Source organism: Labrus mixtus, chromosome 4 (assembly GCF_963584025.1).
Source record: "Labrus mixtus chromosome 4, fLabMix1.1, whole genome shotgun sequence".
Lineage (NCBI taxonomy): Eukaryota > Metazoa > Chordata > Actinopteri > Labriformes > Labridae > Labrus > Labrus mixtus.
Window position 1 is genome coordinate 11,421,003 of NC_083615.1, and position 19,228 is coordinate 11,440,230.

The 19,228-nt window shown below is 41.0% G+C and overlaps 1 protein-coding gene across 1 annotated transcript in view; it reads left to right on the plus strand.

Annotated features, from left to right (window-relative positions):
- Positions 1-18,827, plus strand: part of kcnq1.2 (potassium voltage-gated channel, KQT-like subfamily, member 1.2) — a 181,034-nt gene extending 162,207 nt beyond the window's left edge. Inside the window, exon 19 of the mRNA XM_061035882.1 lies at positions 16,790-18,827. Coding sequence (XP_060891865.1) covers positions 16,790-16,936 — 147 coding nt within the window. The 3' untranslated portion in view covers positions 16,937-18,827. The remainder of the gene's footprint in view (positions 1-16,789) is intronic.
- The last annotated feature ends 401 nt before the right edge of the window (positions 18,828-19,228 follow it).

Genomic DNA, 19,228 nt, shown 5'->3' on the forward strand with positions numbered 1-19,228 from the left:
GATAATGAACGAGTCCACAGATTAACCACATCATTTCACTGTCTTTGTGGTATGTTACAGTTTATAATCTTCCTCCCCATCTCTATCTTGAGCATGCTTACGGGATCTCAGCTGGGTTTTTTTTTTTTTTTTTTTACAGTAACACTGTACCTGTTTTTCTGAGCCGGCCATTGGATTTTCCCTATCGCACTGATCAACAGGTGGTGATAACATGCCAACATGCTGCAGTGTGCCAGAAAAAGGAGGAAGGAAAAAGATTGCTAGCAGGTTCAATTTCATTCAACGCATTTGTTTTTATCTTAAGAATACTCCTTTGTTCACCTTTTTAAGAAATTGTGTAACATCTTGTGAAATATCTTATTAGGACCTCAAAGCAAAAATTCCACAACTCAAAGAAGAAAATATATGTAGAAATACGACTTTGAGTTGTAAAGGAATGATGATCTGACATTATGGAAAATGGTTTGGAGTCTCTAAGAAGTAACTGTCCCTGATTGGTTGACACATCATACTTCCTGAAACTGCCAATGGTGGGTTTTACACTTGAGTTTCAACAAACAATATAAAACAATGTGTACCTCCCAAATGGCTTGCAAGTATCTGCATGACAGTCTCCTTTGGAAGAAATGTACACCTGATTCTTCCATCTCTGATGTGCCACGATTTTGTTTGAAAATCAATAAGAGCCCGTCTTGTATAGACGCCTATCCTTTCACATCATTTCAACTTTTTTAAACATTTTTTTAGTACATCATAACTTCTCCACTGAAATACAGTGTCCCACTTGAATACAGAGGTAGCTAACCGAGGATATTAGTAGGCCACAGTGACTGGCCAGATGAGTGGAATAGTTTCATGTGGCCTTATCAGTTTCATGTCTTGTTATGTCTGCAGCCCTGGCCGGCCCAGTGTTAGTCTTCAGGAAAGAATGTAGGGTCATGGAGCAGAGCTGATGGAGTTATTATGAAATTTGGCTCTGGAATAACAGCAGGCATCCCTGTCCACTGGGTCTGTCCAGCTCCCATTCCAGCAGCATTCAGTCATGCCACAAGGAGGCTGTTTCATTCACATTTTCTAACATTCCATTCATGTAATTTATCGTTAAATGAGCGCACTCCTGAAATCCTTCTAGACCCGGCGACCTCTGAGCAGTTTGCTTGAACATTTTTAACCAATCACACATCTCCAAATACTGTCAGTGGCCAACTAGGCGTCTCCGGTCTGTATAATCATGCTCCTCTGATTCCCTCCAACATTTGCAGACGCCATCAAAACATCACTCCACATAAAGCCAAACAAATGTCTCTGGAAACAGCCCCGCTTCTCATGTTCACATCTTTGATGAGGAAAAAACGCCACCATAACAAAAACAAGAGGTCGAGTAGTACCGGGAAAGATGCTATATTTGGAATCAGGCGAGTGGGCGACAACATGTCTCTTCTTGTTCTGCATGTCGCTGCTTTGAAATGCTGTCTCCTCCTCTCCTCTCCACGCTGTGTGCGTGCCTGTGTGTGTGAGAGGGCCAGCTGTGGTCTTACAGTATAATAAGGCTCTCTATCCGAAATAATGGCTTTAATGCTGGTTAAAAGGGGGGGTGGGGGGCAGGGGGGTTGGTTGGGGTCAGGCTGACTTCTGCGCCCAAGGATCAGCTGGCATGCTGTCGGGGCCGTGGCACCAGGCACAGGGTCGCTGTCTGGGCAGGACAGACAGCTGGGTAGGGGGAGGGGCATTGGGGGGTGGGGGGGGGGGGATTCTCTCTGTCTGGGATACACAAACTTCATCACATCAATTCTTTCCACTGTACCCAGGCAACTCTTGTTTATATCTGACTCTTTTCTCCCTTAAGCAGCTGAATAGTAGCATCATTTTTCAGGAGATGGAATGAGAAATATCTTAATGGATGCTGGCCGTTCACCATTACTGATACTGCTTAAGATATCAGCCTTCTATATAAATATAATTTTCAGTTTTATTAAAAAAAACAAAAAAAAAACATAAGGAACCCCTCAGTGTAAAATAGTTACAAAGAAGCTAATATGCTTTAATTTAGATACCAATTGTTGAGTAATTATTCATTGACTGACATATAATCCATCCAGTCACTGGTTGTAGCTCGTCAAAAATGATGTTGCCTTTTTTGTCATAAAATGTAAATTTATGAATGAATGTTGCCTGTTGGAAAAACCAAAGGCACCTAAACACTCCAGTTTAAGTCATCAAACTTGTGATGGTTGACTTACATTATTGACCTGACTGTAATAAAATAAAATGGTAATATTCATGCTTTATAAACGTGTTATAAACAGCAAGAACACTATGTTTACTGTATGTTGGTGTCCCTCTATAAAACCCATCGTCGGTGTTGTTTAGGGAGATGATTTTCTCTGCAAAAGCCTCAATGTCATTAGTATCAGTTTTCAATGGTGTCCAACTTGGACCAAAGTGCTGGCACGCCCCACCTCATTAATAATATTAGGCTGACTGGCCTATTGATGACCAGAACAAAGCCACTGTGTGTCCAAACTACAGCAGTGGTCGTAGTAACACGGCACCTCCCCGGTGCCTGACGATGCCACGCTGGCTGCCACCACAGCCTGGCACAGGGGGGATGGGGGGGGGGGCTGCATGTGTGTGGGGTTTTGGGGGGCATTTGGTGGTTGTGGCAGCTGGCAGTGAGTAGATGGGGGTTGGGGGTGGGGGGGGGGGGGGGGGGGGGGGGGGGTTCCTTGTTTTCATAAAGACTCCCCTGTGTGAACTCCATGCGCGGCCACACCCTGGATGCAACTTTAAATCAGTTGCAGATTTGTGAACTTAATAAACAAATTTGGTGCACAAAAAGTAAATATACACACTATTCAAAAGTATTATAGACTTGCAGATCACAAACACAAAAAACAGCTCTTATATACAGTATATATATGTTTTTTTTTATGCAGTGAAGGGATTCAAAGGCAGTCATCATAGAAAGTTGATCAGTTTCACACTTCAGGGCTGCTTATGAGCTCCAAAGAGACGGGGGAATGTAATCAAACTGTGCTGATTTAGTCATGTGACGGCTATTCTTCTTTGCACATTGAAGAAACATCAGTGTTTGGTTCCACTAGATGTGAAGAAATAGTTCCTAAAAGAGAAGAACAGTTTTTTGTTTTGGCGCTTGTGCATAATGTCTACATTAAATGATATACTAGTATACATATGAGCAGTGAATCAGGGCAGAATTCTGAAATGTAAGATGTTTTTTTTATCTTGTTTACTGTACATATTCTTATCTTAGATATGGACATAAATTAAAGTATTACAAAATGTTTGTCGTCGAGGTCTGTCCCGATGAGGGCCACCTCACTTGGGACCAGTCAGCAGCAGATCATGTCCAGCTGTCTAGGAGAACAAATGCTCCATTGGGCAACTGCTTCTTCACTACACACTACCTCCCTCCCTCCCTCCACCCTTTCCTCTACACCCCCCAGTGTGTTTACTTTAGCCTTGTCTGCTGGTATAAGTAAAAATTTGGCAACTTGTTGGTTTAAAAATATTCATCAAAGGTCACGCTCCTGTGAGGAGTTCTGAGCTGGTTATGAAACAGACTGAATTCTCTTAATGTCTCTTTATGACCTACAAAGGCTAACATGAGCATCAGCAACAGGATTGGTTATTTATCTGATTCATTGTTAACGACTGTAACCACTGCCAACGGATCAGTGTCAGAAGAGGCATTTAACAGCATGCTGCGAAAACCCTTTGTATGTATACATGTATGAAGTGTAAATCAACAAATATACAGTATAAGACGTACTGCTGTGTCCACAGGGGGCGCCAAAATCCACATAAACTAAAGTTCAGCACAGTAGCTTTAAAGGCGTATAGACTTACACAAAGGGAATGCCTCTCAATCATCACTTATGGGCCTCCATACATGTGTGCTCCTCACTTTGTCTGATGAGACCTTGTCCTCTGCCTGGGTTTTGATGACGTAATGACGTTTCTGTGTGGGGAGCTGGTGTGTTTCTTTCGGCCAATAACAGCACACAGGCGAGTTTAGGAATGGACACAATTCAGCGATTCAAACCGGAATATATGACAGATGCGGCAAAGAACAGAAAATATAATCATAGTGGGGTGAAACGCCAAGCGAGTATATCTCTTTCTAAGGGTGAACCTTGTGTTGGCTTTTCCCGGCGGATGTGGTGTTGGACAGGCAGATACCAAACACCAGCGGTTATAGCTTTGCTGCTTTGCTAAAGTGCTCATGATAGATAGGCCGGGTCTTTGTAATATAACAATAAGTAAGGTATTTTACCTGCTTTTTGTAAAGTGTCTCGAGATAACACTTGAGTTGACGCTATACAAATAAAAATTGATTGATTGATTGATTGATTAGCTTGTGCTAGCGGCGGTAGGTTGCAGTGTAACATCCTGCAGTGAGCATTCGCCTCCAGGAGGAGGGCCCCAGTTTGAATGTTTTTTTTACAAACTGCAATGAAAAAAAGCTACACCTTAAACTTACTATTGTCTGTCAAATTAAATACTTCTATTCAATTCTAATCCATAAAAGTGATTTTGTAAGGATTTGGATTATTACAAGTGACTATTTTTCCAAACATGTTATGATACTTTTTTTTTCATTTGGCACTCATTGAACAGAAGTGAATCATTACCTGTCCTGCAGCAGTATTCCTCCAGCAGCTTTATCTCTTTTTAGTCTCCTCGTTCTTCATCTCTTTTGCTTGTTTATGCAAATTTCACTCAGTTTCGCGATAACATTTTCCTGACCTTCTTATCTTTCAGTGTGAAAAACACTAATACCCCTTCAGCAAGACATCAAAGTCTCTCCTTTGCCCAACTCTCTCTCTCTCTGGCTGTTTCAATAACATTAAAGACCAGAAGTTTTTCCCACACAAGCACACAGATGTACACTACTACATGCTCACTGCACACATACTTTCTCTGTCCTATAGCCTCCACAGTCATGTCCAAACACAATGATCAGTAAATCAAATAAAACACCCACAGTGTTTCAGAGGGAAGGAGTGTGCTCGGAACAACAGAGAGATAAAAAGAAAAAAAAAGAGAGAAGGAGGGGAAGACTGGACACGGGGGGATTGTATGTCCTCGTGAAAGTAGCCCTCAGAAACAAAAGCAGCTTTGAGTGTGCGCCCACTCAGAAGAGAGATTAGCCGGTACACACCCCCCTCATCACCACCACCCCTGCAGAAAAGAGCTTTGGCTGCAGTTTAGCGGCACGTGGCGCGGCCCTTGATACTTATCATGTGCGTCAGGTGCTTTCAGCCGGTTTCCTGTTCTTTAAAACATAACCAACATTTCCCTCTTTCACTCCCTCCTTCTTCTTCTTCTTCTCCCAGTCCAGAAACCCTCCATCCACACCCCTTATCCTTTATTTCTTCTTCCTCTTACTCCCTCTCTTCTCCTGTCCGTCTCTTTCTCCTGCTTTTACAAATACAAAGAACATATTGTATCTGCCAGCGTTAAAGTGAATCCATTCTCCTTGGCAGCGGCCCGACCCGTGGTGAATCTGAGCCGGGTTTGCTCTGTTTTCCAGCTGGCACAGAGTGCTGCTGGTGGAGCGGGTCGGTCGGCTGGTCGTCGTTGAGTTGGTGGATTTGAGTCCAGCTGACATGTTGGTTTAGGATTCATTCACGCAGTCTGTCATTCTCGCTCTGCTTCCTTCTCGGTCTCACTCAAGTTGCAGAGCATGACCCCGGTTCACCTTGCATGAAGCTCTTCTAAATATACACCGTTTTGGATGCTGGTTTGTAGATTCGTTTTCACTAAATACAGATATTTCTTTAATATCACGCACTGCGGTGCAAAAATACAAGAAAATGAACTTTCCTTTCTTGTCCTGTGTGGAAGTATTTCTATGTGTGTCATGTTTATACCAGACAGACATTTTCACACTTCCAATGAATTAACTTGTGTTCTTCAGCTGCCCTTTTCAATGTGAACAGAAGCCAGACTGTTAAGCCTTTTTAAATTTAAAGAGAATAAACATTTTAAAGGAAGGGTTTGTGATATTTTACACATAAATCTGGCAGAAATCAAGTATATCCTCTGTAAATATCGCTCTCAATCACGACTGTATACTACAATGAGTGAGAAGCGTGAGTCCACCAGCTGTGTTGTTGTCAGAGCTGTGTTTACATCATGTTTACATGGACAGGACGGCCTTGCGTATCAAGGACTAGAGAAAAGAAGACAAACACAGCCTACTCACTGCTTATTTGGATTTCACATTAGTGTCGTTCCGTGTCAATTTATGTGCAATGTGAAGCTATGAGTTAACCAAAGTGTGCTAACATTAGCCCGCTAACACAACAATGCAGACCACAGGGAATTGCAGTTCGAGCAAAGGACAATTTTGTTCGCCGCTTGCCCTTAATGGTGCTTAATAATAGTGCATTCTAATTCATAACTCCTTTGTGCAAACCCAAGTGGAGAGGGGTTGGAGGTGTGACGCTGGAGGAGAGCGGAAGCTTCAGAATAGCGGAGGTGTCGCCGCCAAAGAGCAGTTTGTCTGTTTGTCGCCAAAGTCTGTTTTGGTTTCATGCTGGTGCTCAAGGGCGACATCTACTGGATCAAAAAGTAGCACATTTGTCCTTTAAGGTCACTGATAGCTCATGTTGAGTTGTGGAAAATTCTTAAAGTCATGGAATTATACATCTCAGCCACAACAGGAAGTCTGAACACAAAAATACAAGGTAGCCCACATGCACACACAATGTCACAGTTAATCATTCCTAATCATAATAATAACAACATCAAGGAGTGTAAAATGCAAAACATTCACCTTTAAAATCAAGAAGCATGATGTCAGAAATAATTTAAAAATTAACTTTGTAGATTTCCATGCTTCCTTTCTTATCTACTCCTACCTACAGGAGGTAGTGAGTAGATAAACAGAGAAGCATAGAGTCCGGCAGGAGAGAGGGGGCTTACCTTAGACGAGGTACCCCTCGACAAAAGCAAGTATAAAAAAACGCTTAACCAGAAACATTTTTACAGAACTCTTTCATGAAAGTCAATTTAAACATACATTGACACAAACACATCAATAATGAGACACTATTGTGTTTCATAATCCCAGTTCAGGCTTAGAAACTGAATACAGCCTTCTCCACCCACCCCTCAAATATGAAAGAGATCAACTGATGAGTCAACACACTCACAAGGCAGCAAAAATAAACGGCTAATAGCGACCGTTGGAGCCGTTTGAAGTTTGTCTGACTGTCCTCTTCTTCTTTCCTCCATCCACATCCTCTTCTTTTTGGAACCGCTTGGGAATGTGGGACATTTGAAAGTCGTACATAAACTCACCTCTGTTGTTATTCCCTCTTCAAATGTATACACAGTATATGTTTATTTGGTCTTTTCAAAAGGTTTGCTATTTGCTTTGAGAAAAAGAGCACACAGAAAAGGAGGGTTCAATGTGTTTGCTAAGTGTTCTTGGACATACATGACAGTTTATTTCTGTTTGTAGTTTTCCCTAGCTTTAGGTCTCTGACACAGTCTCTCAGAATGCATCTGTTGATCATGATCTTTTGACACCAAAGCTCCATGACTTGCATAAAGTCTGGCACATTTTGAATAGTGTAAAGGAAAGTGCATACTCAGGAAACCAAGTCATTAACCCTTTCAAATTAAATTACTGATACAAGCTCTTAATTTGTAAAATATACACAGAGCAGTGACCGAACCCAGCAGCTAAATAGTGATTTCATGACTCAGTGAAAAAAGAGATAAACAAGTCTCAATGGATTAAGCCTGATTGTGCAAGTTGCATTGCCTAAACTTCACTTTGAATGTATTTGAAAACTTTTCAATTCGTAATGTTTTTTCCAGAAGAGTTGCCATGTTTTCAATATTTAAAAGTTAGAGGCAAAGACACTTGCCGTGACATTCTATAGGGTGAACATCTGTACCGGCACATTTCAGCCCTCTTGATAAACATCTGACCTTCAGTAATATAATATGACATGCACCAATGTCATTATCTGCTGTGTTTCTGTTGTGATGCATCAACGTATTGCTATCTGCTGATTCAGAGAAGATGTTTTTTATTAGGCAAAGAAATCACCTGTTGGACAAACTGATTTTCATTCATGGTTAAACATGTTACAAAATGTTGGAAGTGTGTGAGTCTTGTGATGAATAAAAACATCGACTTGAAAATGATCAGCTCCATTGTTCATTTGAACATTGTTATCAGTATCGGCCCTAGTACACCATCAGTGCATCTCTAACATTCTCTAAATGTAAGTCTCATAATCTGAGGTAAAGTGCAAACAACGGATGTGACAACCATCTACAAACAATTTTCCAAAGAATCGTAGAGGAGGTGTGTTATAGCAAGCAATAAGAAGTCTCTTCTCTGGAAATGAAAATGCTGCTTGGGTTTAGAAAAAAAAGAAAGATGCAGCTCTTTAGTTAGAGCCCATTCGCTGCTATCACTCAATATAATGTTTTTGTACACCTCGGCTTATCTTATGACAACATCAACAAATCAGTCGCATGCTGACATTCCTAGTTTGGTGTGGTGGGCGTGTGTGTGTGTGTGTGTGTGTGTGTGTGTGTGTGTGTGTGTGTGTGTGTGTGTGTGTGTGTGTGTGTGTGTGTGTGTGTGTGTGTGTGTGTGTGTGTGTGTGTGTGTGTGTGTGTGTGTGTGTGTGTGTGTGTGTGTGTGTGTCTTAACCCTCTTTCATGGAGACAAAAGCCACTAGTGTCCATTTTTTTTTCCTGCTTTCAAATTTATTTTCCTTTTCTTCTGACATTTTTAATTTCCCTCCTCCTTTACTCTCGCTTTCCGGCCTCTCCCTCCCTCCCTACCTCCCCCAACCCTCACCCCTGATCTCCATTCTTCATTCATGCAGCACTGTCACAGTGATGATAATGATGACCTCTGTGTAATGCTAGCTTGTTATTGGCCCACCAGTGAGGCCAATGCGTACACCCTCTGTTGCTTTTTCTGCATTGACCATTGTGTTACTGGGGAAACGCTGGTTTGTGTGTGTGTGTGTGTGTGTGTGTGTGTGTGTGTGTGTGTGTGTGTGCGTGTGCGTGTAGGTGAAGCACAAAGAGCAGCTAGCACAGGGGATCTATAGAGAGGAGAGATATTCACCTGAACTGACCCTGTGCTGTTTAGGGGGAAAATAACAGGAAACAACGACTCCACTGTCTTTGTTTTGCTGGATATTTACACATGACTGCTTTACTCGTGTGAGAATTATTTCAACATTATACCACCCTTGAATTCACATGGATAAACTGTGTGCTTCTTTCTGTTACCACTTGATTTAAAGGAACTGTTACTTCAACCTGCAGGCAGCTTACACATTAATGCAGCTTTAATTCACTGTTGTAGAAAATATTAGGCATATTATTACAAATAAGAGCTTCATCAAGCGATATTTTCCAGAGAAGTTGTCACTATGTAGATATACAAGGTGGCCCACTAGGTGCTGTGGAGCAATGTTATTAAGAACAGCTTTTTAACTTGTGCCTTTTATTTTTTTTTCTGCAAAACATATTTGCAGTATTACATGTTTTAGTCTGCAATGTTTAATGAAGCTAAGTTAGCGATGACAAAATGTGCAACGTCTATTTGAACTTTAGAAATAAAGCTTGATAATAAATATTTAATGTGCCAGTCACAGTTTGTCATGAAAAGATTTTGGCTCAGCAAAAGAAAAACAATCAACATTAAATATCGGTTTCTTACTGAACCAAACCCTGTTCTTCTGCATGAATGTATTGTTTTTCCACCCACCAATCCATCCTGACTGCCTCCCTATGACAACTATAACGCTTTTTCACTACGTACGTCTAACCCTCCCTTCATTATCGCCCCCGGCTGGTCTAATGACCGCCTCCCCATATGGACTATCGCGCTCTCTAATACGTTCGTCTTTCGGCCTCTGCTGGTCCCCAAACTTCATACACACATGTAAAAAGGTTTTGACAAAACAAGTCTGATAAAGTTATCTGGAGGATCAGTGGGTCCACCACATTCTTTTATTGGGCTAGCTAGTCTAGTGACTTAACACAAGTAGAGGTTACGTAAGTTCCATAAGAAAAAGACTTCAATTTAAACAATGCACCTTCCAAAACATTCCCACAAACTAGCTTTGCAAATGTTTTATCAGGAAAGAAATGCATTAAACAGGTTTGTTAGTCTTTAGTGGTATACACAATATAATTGGTGAAACAGTGAATATCACTTTAAGGGTGTAGTCTTAGTGATCTGCTGTCTTCCCTTTAGTTTGAGAAGAACTCCATCTGAAGGTTTCTTTGAGCTGAAATGTTTTCAGGTAAGATATAAAAATAGCTTCATTCTGCTAACTGCAGACAGTTTGACTCGGGAGGGAAAAAAGCACCATCATTTGAAGGTGAAGGACACGAGATGATTTCTGTTTTGACTGCAGAGCATTAAAAACCTTTGTTTGTAATTCAAAAGGCCCCCCGAGGGATATTAAAGAATTCCTTTCCAACTGGAGTGAACATTAGGTGAGTCATGCTAGTGCCATGTAAGTACACACAGTCATAACAGAGCTGAGAAGGAGTGACGCTGTGAAATTCTCTGATGTCGTACAGGTTGAAGCTTTCGGGCCCTTTTGAGGTCACAGCGGTTGGGAAAACACATAACACACACATTACAGCATGCAAGGACGGTGACAATTGTTTCCCTCTTGCCTTATCTCGCTTTCTGTCCCGGCTCTGTCTCCATTGTCTCGTGCGATTTGAGAGCTTTTCAATGACAGGAATCTTGTTTTGTTGAGTGGAGCAGGCTGCTCGGGCACAGATGCCAGGACATTCCTGGAGCTGGTAGTCTTTCCTACTAGCAGCCCCTTCACCTCTTTCTGCTTCACTTTGCTCCCATGTTTTTTTTTTTTTGTTTTTTTTTACATTTTTATCCATCGTGTTTTGTAGGTTTATTTGACTGTTCAAAGAAGAATCCATCAGCACATGACTGCATGATTCAGTGTGTCTACTGGCTTTGGTCTCTCTTTCTAAAAAAAAAAAAAAAAAGCTCCCACCACTCCACAACACCTGAACACCAATCATTACATGTCAAGGCCTCACACACACACACACTATCTCCTCCTTTGCATGTCATGTCCATACATCAGTAATCATGTGCTGGTAGAATGAGGCACAGAAGAGAAAATGCAGCGATAGTAGGCCCAGCTTTTCTTAAGTCTTTCTAACTATCCAACAGATGGCAGTGTGAATCGCTGAATCTGCACAGGCCGGCCTGTGAGGACTGTGTGTGAACTGAGGTGTTCGATGTGACTTCTCTGTGACTTCTATGGTGCAGCAGACACTTCTTGTTTTTATTCACATAGGATAGGACGTTATTGACCTCGATAACTCTTTATTGTTTTCGTAAATGTCTGCTTAAGTCGGTTAGAAATGAGAAAAAAACGTCTATTTCTTTACATTTTTTTTAAAAATCCTATAGTAGCCTAATTATTATGCACCGGAATAGTTTCAAGTTTGAATGTAGGCTAAAGAAAATATATCAACCTTAGGCAATATATACTTGTTAGCTTGTACATCCTTTTTTACACAATTTCCCAAATCCAGCTGGACATATGAGGTAAATATTCTATAAGTATAAAACTTCTGTAAATAATCTAGAAACGTCTGCATCTTAAGCTGAATAAGAAAGTTATCTCGACAACATTGAAAGTGTTTTTCCCATAGAGACCGATAAAGTAAAAAGTTGAATCTGCCTATAAGAACATTCATGTCCAACATGTGCTGTTGTTTGCAATTGTTTTTCATACTGGCTGCTATCATTAAGTCAAATCCAGTTTTATCACTTTGGTTCAAGCCCACATATATTATATAACCACAAAAAAAGCTGTGTTCTATTCTAAGCACCACAAATGTATTACAACACTTGTTTGCAATGACTTGTAACCGCTCATGATGACTTTTTTCCCCCACTGGTGTCACCCACTTGTTTACCCGCTTCAGCTCTTTATTAGTTTTCCATCGTGACCCTCAGGCCTAAACTCTCCCCTGCAGCTCTTTGGTCACAGTTAATGTCCTCGTTTTACTCCTCGTTTGTTATTTTTTTGTTTGTTGTTTGCTAGGTGACAGGCAGGCCAGTACAAACAGAACGTGCGTACACGCTTGTATGTACGTTTGTTTGTCTACTTGTATGCGTCTGTGTAGCAGATAGCAGACAGACAGTCTCATGGGAGGGCAGGAAGGTGGTTCAGGAAGGGTGTTCCTGTGTGAACAGGAGCTCTGCGGTCTCCCCACCGTTGTCTCTGTGCTTTGTGTCTCAACCGGCCGCTGCAGTGACTGCAACGAAATATAGGTCAAAAGATCACACACACTGTGTATAATGAACTACACCTCATAAAGCTTCCTTGGTGACTTCATTTTCAAATACACATTCTAGTCCCTCAGGCGATCACACCCAATGTATGTATTATTTCTTATCATATCCGTCTGATATAAACGTTTGATGTAACAGAAGAGCAGTTTGAAGACATCACCTTCAGCCCACAGCCGCCTACTGCACTGGGATTGTTATGACTTCATGTCATTACATTTGGACGGTGCAATAATTCATTGATTATATAAAAAAAAAAAAGTATTATTCATTTTTTTGTATAATCATCAGTTGCAGTATATTTAGTTATTAGTAAGTGATGCCAAGCAGTCGTATGAGTGCAAAGAAATTACAGCGTCCTGTACTCTTTATGTATGATGATAGTGCTTATCTAAACGTCTACAGGAAAAAAACTAAGCAATTAAAACCTTGGAATAGGATTAGTTTACTTTACATTGAGTGCGTTGAGAAGAAGAAAGAGAACTGGAAAAGAAGGTGACGTTGTGCACAAACTGCTTTCCATTCAAAAGCATCCCGTGCATCTTGGATTGATCTAACCTTCCTAAAGCGACCACTCCTAAAAGCTCTTTAAGCCCTTGACACTTGGTCCCTTTAAGACTACTTGGCTGTAGGTCAGATAGACCTTATCATAGAGCAGAGGGAACTCCCTGCTGCTGGAGTGTCAGCCCTGCTTGTGACAGTCCCATGTGTTGTTTGTGGTCAGAGGGAGGGTGGGGACAGCTGGAACATCAGCTGTCCCTGGATCACATGCGTTTATGTGACACAGCAGTGGTGACACCCAACTCCTGCATTTACACTACACACTGTTAGAACAAAATAAGAAAAGCCTCTTCTCAATAAAATAGTCTAACAGTCAATGCAAATATAGAAAACGTCATTTAAACAAGAGTTACATTCCAAAGGTAACTATTTACAGATATCATTCCATATTCATTCCTTTAAATTATATTGGCTTATTTCAATGTTATGTCAATTTAATCTTTTTTTTTCACGGCTAAAGACCTAAGACTCCAAGAACTGCTTGATCACCCATCGTAAGCATTATTATGTCATCTGTGTGAGGGAAAAGTCTGAAATCATGACATGTGTCTAACACAGGAAGTATGTGTCTTAGCAAAGAGGAACAGAACAAACTGTGACGTTACAAATGACTTGAGATCTGAGTCATTACTAGGGATGTACATTTCCTGGAATTTTGAAAGTCACTTGCAATAGCTTGAAAAAATATTGACTAAATGACTGTGCTGCATGAATGATTCATTACCTCAAAGATGGACCGGTATGTACATCTTAGTATGTTAGCTTGATGCTAACACATTTAGAAATCACCATTTACAAGCTAACAGATGTAGCATCACTTTGAGGTAGTAGGTACTTAGAACTTAGAAAAACAATTTATTTTACTTCACAATATTAAGTAGTAATTGTTCCTTAAACGCAAAGTATGTAAATAAGTACTCAACAAAATATATATATATAACATAGGTTTAGACCATTTTTAATTCATTTAAGATATTTTAGTGTGAAAACAAATTCTAAGAAATTTCTACATACTGAAGTTTAGAGATGCAAAGTTAGTTTCTCAGAATCTCCACAGTCTGTGACGCAACCTTTGCATCACCTGACACTATTGCTGTGTTATTGTTTTGGTATTTAAACAGGGCTGGCAAACAGCTTTCTATTGAGCTTCAGCAGCAGTCAGGCGGTAGGACCGCTTTACATCCAGGCGCAGGTAGAAATAATGGAGGACAAAATATTTTCAGGATGTGACTAAGTTCGCATGAACTCTTTCATTTCTTTATAAATGAATGACTATTTGAATATTTAAAATCTTATGACCTATCCCTACTTATCACAGGTCCTGACTGTTGAACACTTCCATAGTTTTGTTCCTTTATCCACTTGCATGCATTGAATGTCTCAGGAGGTAGTAAAAAATAAAAACATCATTTGGAATGGACCATATTTTTCATCCACCTCAAGACTTGGAAACACATACTAATGTTCTCTTGCAACACAAAAGTATGAAGACCACCAGCGACACATTCATACCCACTTACTTGCATATTCTCCTCCTCTCTCCCCCTCTCACTGACATCCATCCCCAGAAGCACTCACACATGCAAACACATACACAGAACCAGTGGCAATAACTTAGTCTTGTGTGTTTGCAACACGCCGGCCTAATTATGTTTTTCTTACCCCTCGGAGGAGGGTCTCCTGGGTCACTCCTTTTAGACACACTGCAGGAGGAATTCCTGATCCATTTTAAGCTCCAACGAGAATGCTGATAAGTCTGTAGATTACTGCCCAACATGTTTATGATAGCCTATTATTCTCTAAGCTTTATCCGGGCCCAGCGCGTGCTTCTGCTACTTAACACAACTATTTAGGTCATAGTACAATCTCTATGGGGAGCTATGTGGATGGTGAAATGTCAAAGAAAAAGGCTTGAAATGAAGCAATTCTTGCCCTGTCAAATTGTATAATTTTGGTTAAAACAACAGATTCAACTTTGAAGTCCCATTGGAGAAAGGCAGTCCATGAGTGCTGATATAGAGAAACACATCACTGGGACTTAAACTAAGTATATCACTCTACCTCAGGCCTTTTTGAGTTTAAGATAATTCATTTAAAAGCAAACAGTCTTATTTCACATTGATGAAGCTGGTATCTCAAATCACACAGGCCACTGTGGTAACAACAGACTCTTATCACACTGTGGTGATAAATGACAACATAAAGAATGATTTACAAAAAACAAAGTAGTAAGACTGCTGTAACCTCTAGATATAAAATGTGAGGGGAATGTTAATGTGTTGCTTGGCAACAGTAAAGTTGAGCAACTCCTTGTGTTGTGATTAGATCCTAGATTAAAAAAAACAGTACCATGTTGTGTATTGTTTTTTTTTATTTTCATATGCTAAGTTTAGAAGATCACACTTATACTTATACTGAATATCAGCACAGCTCTGTTTCTCTTCTTTGAATCACTGCAGTGCCTTTATTAAATACGACAGCGCTCCCTCTTGTGTGATATTTAAAAACAAAGACAAGATACTTGTGCCCACTAATACTGATATATATTGAATAGTTATATAATTGTGCTGTTTAAAAAACCCTCAATGCTTTGAAACAGCCAGTGAGCATTTATATATGAAACAATATATAATCCATGTTGGTCCACACCACTCTTAACATACGTTTTGTAGCATTGAGGGAATAAAGAATTGAAACTGGACTCAACTGCAAACAGAGTTCTTTTTATTGCAACAAAAGCAGAACTAGTTTATTTGTCTGGCATCTTAAGGTTTGTCAGACATTTTGACAATGTTCAGTTGTTAAATAAATGATGAGCGTTGGCGTGCTGAGATGTGCTTTCTTTCTTTTCGCTCAGATTTATACCTCCTGTTATGGCTCATATTTCATCAACAATAATAGCTGCTAAATGTCCCTCTCTGCCATAAAAGTGTCCGGGCCATCAGGAACACACACTAAAAGAAGGGGAGAAAGAGGGGCCGTAACCCTTCAGACTATGAAAATGCCATTGATGTTAACTATCTGCCTGTGTCCTGGCAGAAATACCGCAGTTGAGCCCGAGTTGTTTCGCTATCACTGTGTAGCAGAGACGGGAGTCTGAATCTGTCTGTTCTGCCTGCTGCGTGAGATGTTATGTCTCTTTGATGTGCTTTGCTGTTTAGGCTTTGATTTACGAAGCGCCGTCTTTATCATTATCCCTCCTTTTCTTTTCTTTTTTTTTTTAAGTCAGTGGAGCCATCAGAGGGTATTGCATTTTTGTGTGTGTGCTGTGTAAGTACATCAGGATGGAACAAGATAAATAAGTACAGAGGTAAAAGCAAGGCCAAGGCTTCGAGGACGGAGACAACCTCTTTGAAGTGTGTGCGCGCGCGGCTTCTTTTTTTTGTGGTTGTGAGTGTATACATGTGCATGAGTATTTTGCATGTCACCAGGCAGTCTGTTGTGTCATTCATGTGTATTCACACTATGGTTAGGCCGGCTGTGCCGCGTCACAGACGTCTCTGTTGGGTAACACACCTGTGTTTACAGTTGTGAGACCATGTAAACAACAGCGTATGTGTGTGAGTGTGAGTGTCAGTCCGCCCACTCAGGGATCATATAGCTCAGCAGCTTTTGTAATGACTGGCTTTAGCAGGTAGACGGCGACTGGCAGACTTAACGTGTCATTATACCCGGCGCTGCTCTGTCATTGTGAGGGCAACTGTATTAAAGAGGCAGATGGATACGACACAAAAGCACAAAGTCACTCACGCATTCTTTGTTTGTTTCATAATGCAGCCCTACACTGTACTTATACTCAGAGAGTTTACCCCTGAGGCATTCAGCTGACCTAACCTGTTTGTCTTTTGGGCATTGTGTTCAATCCAGATCCATCAGATGGACCAGAAAATGGACTCGGTGCTGCAGATCCTGATGGAGCAGTTTCATCCCAAACCGGAGATGATGACCAGACCGTCCTTCCGCAGGGTGACCATCCAGAAACAAATGGGAGTCAGCATGGACGAGGGGCTCTGATGGTGCTGCGTACACTGTATGATTACATAGGGGTATAATGATGTCATCATCACCGAAGGAGCGTTAAAGGAGAAGGAGTTCACATTAATTAGCTAGCAGCCTACTCGGGAGCCAGCTTGCACATAAAAAAGGGGATTCAGTCTTCCAAAACAACTTCCTTCTATTCCTTTTGCATTTGTCACTGAGATTGATCCCTGTGAAGAGATCAACATAGCTCTGGGACATGATGACATTGAGAAGTGAGATTCCTGCTGAAGTAAAAAAAAAAAAAAAAAAAAAAAAAGGCTGACTACTCTGATGATAGTTGGCCTTGTTTTGGACTTTTTAAGCCGTCTAAATGTTGCTCTATTTCTGCACTCCGATTGTTGGCTCTCAGTCTTTCCCTCCAGCAGAGTAACCCAAGCTGCAGCACGCTCCACAAATGTATCCCACTATACATTAACCCCTCATAATCACACCACTACCATAATGTTAATTTATGTGTGGCCTGTCACTGAGCTGCATTCCTCCACTCCAAATATTATTCCAAAGCTAACTAACCCAGTAATGAAGTCGTAATGCAATCAAAGCAATCAAGCTCCCCTAAGACACAGAGAAAAATATGAGAGGCCAGCCATGGCAGAGGCATTCCTCGAATCCTTCTGATTATCTTGGCACCATCCACACCCAGTACACAACAGGGTTATTTCCATAGCCACACATCCATCCAGCCTAACTGAACTTAGGCTGCGGCGGGTGTTTGTTAGTAGTGATCGAATAACACGAGGAGGGAAGGGCAGATTATCTGTTGATTTTGCTCTGCATTAGGCACCGGAAGGCTGGAGTGAAAGAAATAGGAGGCAGAGAAATGGGTTTTTAGTTAACGTGATTCTGATTTATATCTATGTTGAAGCTAATAATGGTAGCACAAACTACTTTCACAAGGCTGCTATGTTACATAAGCATAGGCCTAAGTTATGGCATGGTCTCTAAGCAGGCCCCAAGATTTCATGCACACGTTGATCTTAAACATTTTTGCACCACCAGCAGGACGCTGCTTAAGAGCTCCCATTTCCCTCTTCAGTGGAGCTCTCACTTCTGTGTGCAATTTGAAATCATTTTTGCCCCATTAAAAGTCTGATTGTTTTCTCTCTCTCTCTCTCTCTCTCTCTGAAGCAAATTAAGTGCTGAATTCCTGGTAAGGGGGAATTACTCACCGTGCATGACTAATGAAATGAAACACTGGAAAATGTGCATAAACTTCAACAGGAGGGGGCAATCGCAGTAATTCTGTGTGAAAGGTCTTTGATAGCATCTGGGCTACCGTTGAGAGCGCACGTTTGAAATCAACAGTGAGACAATGCTCTCACTTTGTTCCCATTCAGACAGGACGCTCAGGCATGTAGGATGTAGAAAATAGAAAATAACTCCGCTGTGTAGCAACTGTATGAAAGGCTTCCCATAATTATAGCATGCACATTCCTGAAAAGACGGATGCACACACAAACACACACACACACACACACACACACAAACGAGGGGTGAAAAAGGGAAGGGGAAAGAAGAGAGGCTTTCTCCCTGCACTATACATTTCATATTTTTGCTGTGGTTTAAAAATAGCTCGTATTTATCTTAAATTAACTAAAGTGTTTGTATTTTATTTTGAAAGGCACTTGATATATGTATCTGCCTGTCCGTTCTCCTGTACAGTTTTATAAGAGTTGTAAATAGAAACATTGCCTTATTGGACTGTATTTATTTTTCATGTGGAAAGATCAACCTGGGACATGTCTGATTGTTGGAGTGAGGGGAGGCTCCTGTTGGACAGATGGATGGAAATGATTGTAAATGATATTCATGCACAACCTCTGCACTGTAGCTCTGCTGTAAATAATAAAACTCCATTTCATTACACCATGGCCCGTTCTCCTGGCTTGGGAGGAATCAGATTACCAGGTCATCTATTCCATAATTTGCTTTTGTTGGGCAGTGAAACCATGTTTTTTTTTTTTTTTTCCCTGGGACCTTTTTATTCATAACTCCACCGAGCTGGGTTAAGGTAAGCCACTCCAAGGCCCGGAGTTTCCATCCAAATCAAATCTTCTCAACTACATGTTTCACGAAAATCTTTTCAGGTTGCAAGGTTGGGGGGGGGGGGGGGGAAGATGAAATAACACATTCATGGCACCTACTTTGAATGACAGAAAATCCACAACCAGCTGGACGAGGCGCGCAGAGGAAAAGGAGATTACGCCTCATATTACCACACGATTATATTTGCCTTCAAAGGCCAAAAAATACTGGGGATGTCCC